This window comes from Nannospalax galili, unplaced genomic scaffold (assembly GCF_000622305.1).
Source record: "Nannospalax galili isolate Female #2095 unplaced genomic scaffold, S.galili_v1.0 scaffold819, whole genome shotgun sequence".
Taxonomy (NCBI): domain Eukaryota; kingdom Metazoa; phylum Chordata; class Mammalia; order Rodentia; family Spalacidae; genus Nannospalax; species Nannospalax galili.
This window is the reverse complement of record NW_008343717.1, coordinates 2,004,883-2,013,786: the sequence shown is the minus strand read 5'-3', so window position 1 is coordinate 2,013,786 and position 8,904 is coordinate 2,004,883. Positions and strand designations below refer to the sequence as shown.

The window sequence follows — 8,904 nt, the reverse complement described above, 5'->3', positions numbered from 1 at the left end:
TTTGACAACAATGATTATATTTCTAAACACAGTTCACCATCTAGAAAAAGCAGAGATCGTAAAATTTATCATTCAAAAAAAAGTGGACACAGTCATCACTCACAGAGCCTGTGTGTAGTTTGCACATTCATCCATCCACATCCTTTAAATACTGTGTTTCACAAGCAGGCAAACATTAAATAGATTCCAGGTGGGACCCAACTGTAGTTGCATCCATCTCTTTATGAACCTGTGGTTGGCAAGGTCATCTGTGATGAAGCTCAGATTCTGGAGAAACTGAAGTAGGAAGAAAGGTGGGAGCTGGCAAGCAATGCGAATGGGTTTGCCTTTAGGTGGAGAGCCACTGGGGATTTGGCATGTGTAGAAGTGGGCAGGAGTCCTACCTTTCTAACAGGATAGGAAGAGAAGGAAAGGAAAGGGAAGGAATCAAGGAAGGAAGGAGAGAAGGGAGGAAGGAAGGGAGGAAAGGAGGGAGGGAAGAAAAGGAAGAGAGGAAGGGAGGCAAGTGGAGGGAAGTCAAAGGAAGGGAAGCGAAGGGAGGGATGCAGGGAAAGCAAGGGAGGGAAGAGATGGAGGGACAGAAGGGAGAAGAAAAGGGGAAGAGAGGGAAGAAAGGAAAAGAGAGAAGATAGGGGCCATCTGAGCTGTGTAAACAGAGACCCTTCTGGTTCCTCAAGAAAACTGCCATGCAAACTCAACAAGCTCAAGGGTGGGGGTAAAGTGATGGAGGCTAAAAGGACATGAAACAAAGCTAAAAGCCAGATAAAAACTTCCCAGGAGAAGCTGATATGGGCAGCCATGTGAGCAAGATGCGGCAGGAAGTTCTAGAGAAGGGCAATATTATCCATAAAACACTGCCCAGTGTGTGCCCAAGAAGAAAATGTTCACTCAGAAACCTGTTAGCTGACCCCGGAAAGCAAGAGGCCCCCAAACCATTAAGGAGGAACCTGGCGTTTTGTTTCTTTCAGGAAATACAATTCCCTTGGGACCTAGATAAGCTCTGAGCAATCAGGACTCCAGAGAAGCTGTGGAATGCGCTTCTTTCTCAACTGTTTCCCACCTGGCTGAGGAAGAGAAGTCAAGAGGCCTGAAAGAACTAGAACTTTGACTAATCAAGGAAAAACTGAGTCGTGGGGAAAATTCTGCCAAGCAAGGAACAAAACTTTCCCCCTCCCTATCTAAGCGACCTCTCAACAGTACCTTATTCCCAGTATAGTGGTAAGCTTTGCTGGCTCCAGATGAGGACTTCAAAATGCCCAGCGAGAGCAAATTCACCTCCCTCTGGTGATATGACTTCAATACGGTCCCTCTCAATGTACTCCTTTGCCCTTTGTCAAGATACCAGGACAGTGAGATGCCTGGTCAGTGTCAGAGCATCATGTACCTCTTCTTAAAAGTCAGCCACCTTGGCGGGGCATGGTGGTGCATGCCTTTAATCCCAGCACTCAGGAGGCAGAGGCAGGCGGATCTCTGTGAGTTCCAGGCCAGCCTGGTCTCTATGGTGAATCCAGGCCAGCTAAGGCTACAGGGAGACCCTGTCTCAAACCCCCTCCCCCCAAAAAAAAGTTAGCTACCTTATTTAACAAATCATCTGAGATTTATGGAGCAGGATCACTCTCTTGACCAAACAGCTTTCAGATGTCCTGGCAACCAAGAGCCCTCATTTCTTAGTATGTATTGGGGGTATTTCATTTCCTTCCTACCGTTAGAAAGGATGATTTAGTACTATACCCAAAGGAAATTTCTTCTCCCAGTTGGATTTTACAGATAAGATTGGCATGAATGATTGATTGTCATATTTGATTATATTGTGGTAACCTATATGACAAGAAATACCATAAGACTCTATCTTCGCTATCACCCCTAACACGCACTTCTTAATTCTCTGGTTTCTATAACCAAATTTGGGAAACAAAGCTGCAATATTTAAAATCAGTGAAGTTGATAAGGAAAACTAATCATTTACCCAGGCCAATTGTCATGGTGATCCTTCTCACCCCTTTTAAATTGAAGAGCCTTAATTTTGACAGTAGCAGATGAAGAATACAATCTATTTTGAGCAAAATTATTTTTAGAAGGGACCTCACATTTTCCAAGAGCTCACGTTGCCATTTCTCCCTTTTTGGTACTTTTCAATCTTAAGATGCTTTGGGAGTACTTAACTCAGAAATTCACGAGTTCCTGAAAAAAAAAAAAAAAAAAAAAAGAAAAGAAAAGTCGGGATGTAAATAGCATGCTAACCCATCACATCCTTAGGTCTCCAGTGGTTTTTTTCTCTTCAGACGCTATGGCTACATGTGAAGACACACTTTTCTTGTGTTGCATGAAGATATGGGATGTGCTATGGATGAAAGGCTCTGGGGACCCCCAAGTCTCTGGCCTCAGTTCTTCTCGGGTAATCATCTCCAGAGCCAAAGTCCAGACTCTCTGGGTAGCTGGAAAATTCCTGAGGTAGAGGGAATTCCTCTGTTGAAGAGTGAGTCCGGTGCCCGAACACCTTCTCCTGCAGCTCTATGATGTCATTGCGGATGTCAGCCAGCATCAGCAGCAGAAAGTCGAAAGAACCCGGGGGTCCCTGTGTGTGAGGAAACAAAGCTCTGAAGTTATAGTAGCCTCAGCACAACAACAATGGCTTGCCTGTCTCCAAGGCCTGTTAGTCCTGCTGCTTGTGGATATTTCTGTGTCCTAAATGGAGGCCTAACAATCACAGCCTGGGACCCTCAACATTGTCCTCCAATCCCTCATCTCAAAAATGGACACTAGTGACACATTTACATCTCTTCCTTCTCTGGGGACTTTCTAAAGGACTCTGAAAGTCAAAGTAGTGCTTAAGAGGTTGGGGTTCTGTTGGATTTGAACCCTAGCTCTTCTTGGGAGCTGTGTAGTTTTGGGCAAGTTACTTGATTTTTTTTTTTTTTGGTTTAGGCTTTCCCCACCTCTAAAATGGAGACAATAGCCTCAACATCAATCACAGGTTTTCACAGGGTTCGTAAATGACATTCAAATGGCATTTTTAGAACACTAAAAGCTCAAAATGTTCTCTAGCCTTCTTTAAAAGTGAAATTATTGATATTCTTATAAGATGACCACTGGCTAGGTAAGGGCCAAACAAAACCTTCCTAATTCTATGTACTGAACATCCTTTATCATTATATGGTATTTAATAAGTCTTAATACCATGCAATGCTTTGGTGCAGAATGGTGAAAAGGAAAAACAAAAAGCACAATCATGCATATTCTGAGCCCATTAGAAACCTAAAGGTAAAATCATTACCAACTTTTAAGCTGCTGCTGCTAATGCAAAGTGCTTATGTACAGTTTTCTGATGTCATCTGGCCCTCACCCTACACAGGGTATGGTAGATTAGATTCCTGTGGCACTGCACAGGTGAGGAATGAATGTCCTAACTTGCTAAGTGATAGGTTCAAGGTGAGAAAGCTAACAGGTATAAGAGCTGAGGTGGGAGCCCAGGCTGTGTACTTCCGTGGCCCCAGCCCTCGGTTCTTGGTCCTTCTTCAAAAACACATGGACCCCTGCAGAAGAAGTGGGCTTACTTATAGTCTTTGTCACTTTGGATATTTCTGTTTACTTTAAATCTCCTAGACATTGTACACACAGGTAGCTAATTTCTTCTCAAGGCCCAAGGACCCCCCACTCCCCCATTTATTTTGAGAGGATGGTCATTTGACCTGCTAGGGCAGTAGTGTGTTAGGAGCTGTAATAATATACTTTTCTATCCTAGTCCTTTCATCTATATTTTTTGTGTGAATAGATATGGATGCATATATGTGTATATATTTGTGGAGGCCAGAAGTCAACATTAGGTGTTGTTCCTCGGGTACCATCCACTTTGTTTTTTGAGACAGGGTCTCTCTACGGCCTGGAAATGCTGATTTCCTAGGCTGGCTGGGCCCCATGGATCCACCTATGTCCATCTCCCCAGACCTGGGATTACAAGTGTGTACCGTCACACCCAGCTTTTTCCTGTGGGCTCTGAGGATTAAATTCAGGTCCTCACGCTTACCTGTCAGGCACTTTACCAACTGGCTATCTCCTCAGATCTCCTTTCAATAATCTTGTGATATACTTAGAAATGGACTCCTAGCATAGAGGGCTTCCAAGAAGATATTTCATGTAAGATTAGTCAAGATAAAAGAAAAACTGATAACAGAAAACAAATTAAAAAAATAAATCCAAGCCCCTTGCTTAAGGCATTTGCAACTTTTTCCTAAACACAGAGCTCTATTGGGATAGACTGAGTGACAAGATGAGCAAGGCTGGGCAAGTGAACTTCCATTACAAGACCCACTCATACATTCATTAAAATTTTTACAGGAATTAATTAATTAATATGTGTATATGTGTAGACACATGTGCCACAGCACTCACATGGAGGTCAGAGGACAATTTGTGGGAATCGGGTCTCTCCTTCCACCATGTGGGTCCTGGGAATTGAACTCAGCTTTATCAGGCTTGGCCGCAAGTGTCTGTATCCACTGAGCCATCTCACCTGACATATATGCTTTTTTAGGATGAGAGCCACAGTCCTGAGAACATACCCTCTGGGTAGGAAGACCTGACAGTGCAACTTACCGGAGATCCTCGGGGCCCAGGTGCTCCTCTCTCCCCCTAAAATGGAAAGGCCAGTGTTAGCATTCAGATGTCAGCATCATAGTCTTTAGTTAGATACCCAACTCCCATAACCATCCTCCTGCAAGACGTGAATGTTTTCTATAGGAAACAAATTGAGTGTTAAAGTTGGACTTACGGGGCTGCTTAGAATTAAGGGGCTTGGGTCAAGTGGCTCTCCTGCTGAGTTCTCCCAAGGTCATAGGTCTTCAAACCAGATATGATAAGAAGAAAACTTGTATTTCAAGGAAGCATGTGAAAGAACAAGCTTTCTGAAGTGAGACGTACCAGTTTCAACAGGAAACAAGTAGCCCTCAGCTCTTAACTTCGAATGAAGGTGTGGTTCTCCACTTAAATGAAGTCACATGAAATAACCATTCTAACAAAACAACACAGGTTACTGAGAAAAACAACACAGAGGCTTATGCCACAACACTCCGACCAAAATCTAAATCTTTTTTTTCAGTGTCTCCAGTGCTCCAAAAACTTAGAATTTTCAAGCACTTTAGATTTTTGAGTTTGGCATGCTCAACCTGTGTGCCTGTGTTTTACTTCATGCAACAAGGGGAGCTTCACTGGGTGCCCACCATCAGATGGAAACAGACCTGCAGCTGTTAAGGATCATTCATAACACTCACCTTAGCGCCATGTCTTCCTGGTGCCCCTGGTGGGCCCTGCAAGACACAAGCATCTGATTTAATTGAAAGAAGAGTTATGGGGCCAGAATATTTATGCTCTGCAACAGTGTATAGATCACAGAGAAGATACTGACCACAGGGCCCCTCCGGCCTTGCTTAATATGGGACAGGTCAGGGGATGGTCCCATGGGTCCCATTGAACCCCGTGGGCCAGGCTGTCCAGGAGGGCCTGGCATACCTGGAAAGCCAGGGCTCCCCTTGGGTCCTGGTGAGCCTGTAAGAAAGAAGACCTTATTAACACACACCCCATGAGAAGGACAGCTACAGAACCCAGGAGTCCCTGAGGCATTACTCTTTGAACTCTGTCCTTTGCCGTGTGGCATCTACCTGAATGTATACATAGGAATTTAAACTCAGCACCATCAAAAGTGACTTTAACCTCTTCTCTTTGCATGGACCATCTATTATGCATCAGCTCAAGCAAGAAATAAGAATATTCTATAGTATATCCCAATGTCCACAACCTCAGCTCAATGATCAGCTCCTGACTACTTTATCACTTTAATGTAACCTATGCTGGTCTGTGCAAAGCTGTATGTAATATTATAACACCCTGGGAGTGGTTGAGAGTAGAATATTTTGGGGGCCAGAGAGATGGCTCTGTGGGTAAAGTCTTGCTGCATAACCATGAGGACCCAAGTACAGATCCCTATCACCCATGTAAAAGCTGAGTGTGACCGGTGTAAAAGCTGGAGGGTGGGAGATGCTGTCCTGTCCATGATTTCCTGTGGGTGAGTATGATGAAGAGGGTCTCACTTCCAGACCCAGTGGCATAAGTCAAAGAGAAGTGAAGCTGTTCTCTACTCCTACAACATTTGCATGAAGTATAAAGTAAAAGAAATCCATCACTGAGGAGGGACAAGAATGTGGACAGTTGAGCAGGAGTTATTGAAAGCCAGTAGTAAAGTACAAATACAGAGAAAATCCACTGGCATCTTGGGCCCCCACTCAGCACAGATGAACAGTATCCTTCTCTTGAAGGGATTTGAACATTTGAAGACTGCAAAGCACTGAAGGTAAATATGTGAACAGCAAAATCCTGAAATAGCTCAACTACTCACTAGGTTGACTCAACTTCCTGTTAGGGACCTGACAAAAGAAGAAGGTACCCACTTCAAAGAGTGATTACCATGCATCTCAGGCTCTACTCTTCATCTGCAAATGATGTGCAGCATTCATTCAAGAAATTTGAGGCACATAAAAAAGCAAAATAAACAAGAGGGAGTCAAGTGATAGAACAATCAGCAGAACCAGACTCTGGGGTGACTCAGGTGTGAGTCAAGTGCTGGAATTACCCATTAAGGACTTTAAAATGGCATTGGCTGATATGTTAAGGTGTTTGTGGAAATGATAGATGGTGTCTGGACAGGTGAGGACTTTCAGCAGAGAGGTAGAAATTAAAGTGAAAATAATTGCATGCAAATAAACATGGGTTGTGTTTTATTCATCCATGTACTCTCAGAGACACCCAGGTTAACAGGCTGCTTATAAAGCTTTCTTGTTAAGTGAGTGCACTGAAGAGATAGAGTTGGTTTCTGTGCCATATTTATTCCTTAGAATAGTCTTTTCTTTTAAAAATTTTAATACTTATATTTATTTGTGTGTGTGTGGGTGTGTATGCAAATATCCGTCATGTGTGAGAGCCACGGGTACCTGAGGGAGCCAAAAGAGGGCATTAAATACCCTGGGACTGCAGTTACAGACAGGTGTGAGCTGCTGGACATGGGTGCTGGGAGCCAAACTCAGGTCCTCTATAAGAGTAGTATGTGCTCCTAACTGCTGAGCCAACTCTCCAGCCCCTAGAGTTGTCTTTTCATTCATACCTAGCCTCTACTACTAACAGCATAGTGACAGCATGGAATAGCTTCCAGGCTATGGATAACAAAATAAACAAAGACCTTAGGCTTTTCATATTTGGGGAGATCCTTTCTAATTTACACTTATTAAGGCAACATGGAAGGCAATCAATGCTCCATTCAAACATACCTCATGTTCCAACTCTCCATATTGGTCTCAGGTACATATTGAAAGAGTTTATCAGGGAAGGGGGACAGATCAGTTCTGTAATTATTCTATGTCCAATAGCAGAAGAACAGGGTAGAGGTAACATGTTACCTGTAATCGCCTAATCAGTGAACTTCGGAGGTCACTGTATGGCAAGTGCCTCTAAAATGTAGGACCTTGGTGTGAAAATGGAAGCACTTTATGTATAAGAGTGGAGGCCAGAGAGGAGGAGCCACCCCCTTACTACTAAAACCGAAGGGGCCCAGCCTAGTGTAGTCTCCCATGCCGTTGTTTCAGTCTGTGATTCATCATGGACTGAAGGACTATTTAAAAGTGAGAGAACCAATAATTATTAGTTTTCTAGCTGCCTTAATACATCTCAATGGAGGGCATCACAAGGCTAAAAATAAAGGAGAAATTCTTCACACATTGCAAACGTTCATTTGTCTTCCATTGCTCTCTGTTCCCTCAAGGACCCTGGACAGCTCAAACCATGTTAGAAACCAGATGGTGGCATGAGAAGGCAAGCTAGCTAGTCATTTGCTAAGAAAACGGACAGCCAATGGCTTCCTCCCTCCTGTAGGTGTCCTTGTTCTAGTGATGTGTAGACTGGCCTGAGGATGAACTTCCTCTAGCAAAGCAAAGCAATAACATTCTCCCCTCCCAGAAGAGGGAAGGGGACACTGTGCTAGCAATCAGTTTATATGGAGCGACCTCTGGTTAGAAGGAGCGAGAGGATGCTAGTGTGAAGCATCTGCTGGAGAAAACTCTGCCACGATGCAGGGAACCTCAGGATGAACAAGATGATAAATCAAAGTCACGGGCCAGTTCTTTTCTGTGTAGAGGAAGCCCCAGGCCACCAGGTTCAATGGAAACAAGGACATTAAGACAGAAGAAGACAGAAAACACATAAATCCTTTGGGAAGAACTCTGAACCTTGCTTCTTGCAGAACTTTAAAAAAGTTTAAGATTTATTTTTATTATTTAAAGATGTGTGTGTGGGTGTGTGCTTGTGTGTGTACATGTGTGCACATGAATGCTGGTGCCCTTGGAGGCCAGAGGTTTTGGAGTCCCTGGAGCTGGAGTTACAGGCAGTTGTTAGTCTGACATGGCTCCTGGGAATCAAACTCAGGTCCTCTGTCCCTTTTGATAAAAAATTTGACCATGCAATGTCCTTCCTGCTCTGAAAGATTAAATACTTACTGGAGGCAGGTATATATTGTTCTTGTGATTGTTTTTGAGATAGGCTCTCACTCTGCATCCCAGGCTGGGCTCAAACTGACAGCTGTCCTTCTACCTCAGCCTCCTTAATGCTAAGATTACAGGTGCAATCCTGGATTACTTTTGCTATTTGCAGTCACTGTACATGTCACATATTCTCAGTTTGAACACAAGAGATAAGAACTCAATACACTGATGTGTTATGATAACCTGGGCTAAGACAGTCCATGGTTTAGAGTCACGTTCTAACATTGGTGTCATTTCCTTCATTGGTGCTACAGAATCTACCGATATACTTATCAAGGGCTCACAATAAAGTGTGAAACACCTCAGAACTATTCTTTAAAGCTCT

General features: G+C 43.6%; 1 protein-coding gene across 3 annotated transcripts in view; it reads right to left on the bottom strand.

Moving 5' to 3' along the window:
- Window positions 1–2,033: 2,033 nt before the first annotated feature.
- Ccbe1 (collagen and calcium binding EGF domains 1) overlaps window positions 2,034–8,904 on the bottom strand; it is a 293,738-nt gene continuing 286,867 nt past the window's right edge. For 2 of the 3 annotated variants that reach the window (XM_008840029.3, XM_029566899.1), the window contains 4 exons: window positions 5,402–5,541; window positions 5,268–5,303; window positions 4,594–4,629; window positions 2,034–2,575 (listed from right to left, as the gene is read on the bottom strand). In XM_008840029.3, the coding sequence (XP_008838251.1) occupies window positions 2,342–2,575; window positions 4,594–4,629; window positions 5,268–5,303; window positions 5,402–5,541 (446 nt within the window). In that variant the 3' untranslated portion in view covers window positions 2,034–2,341. Of the gene's footprint in view, window positions 2,576–4,593; window positions 4,630–5,267; window positions 5,321–5,401; window positions 5,542–8,904 lie in introns of all 3 variants that reach the window. The other variant, XM_017799862.2, reaches the window with a different exon arrangement.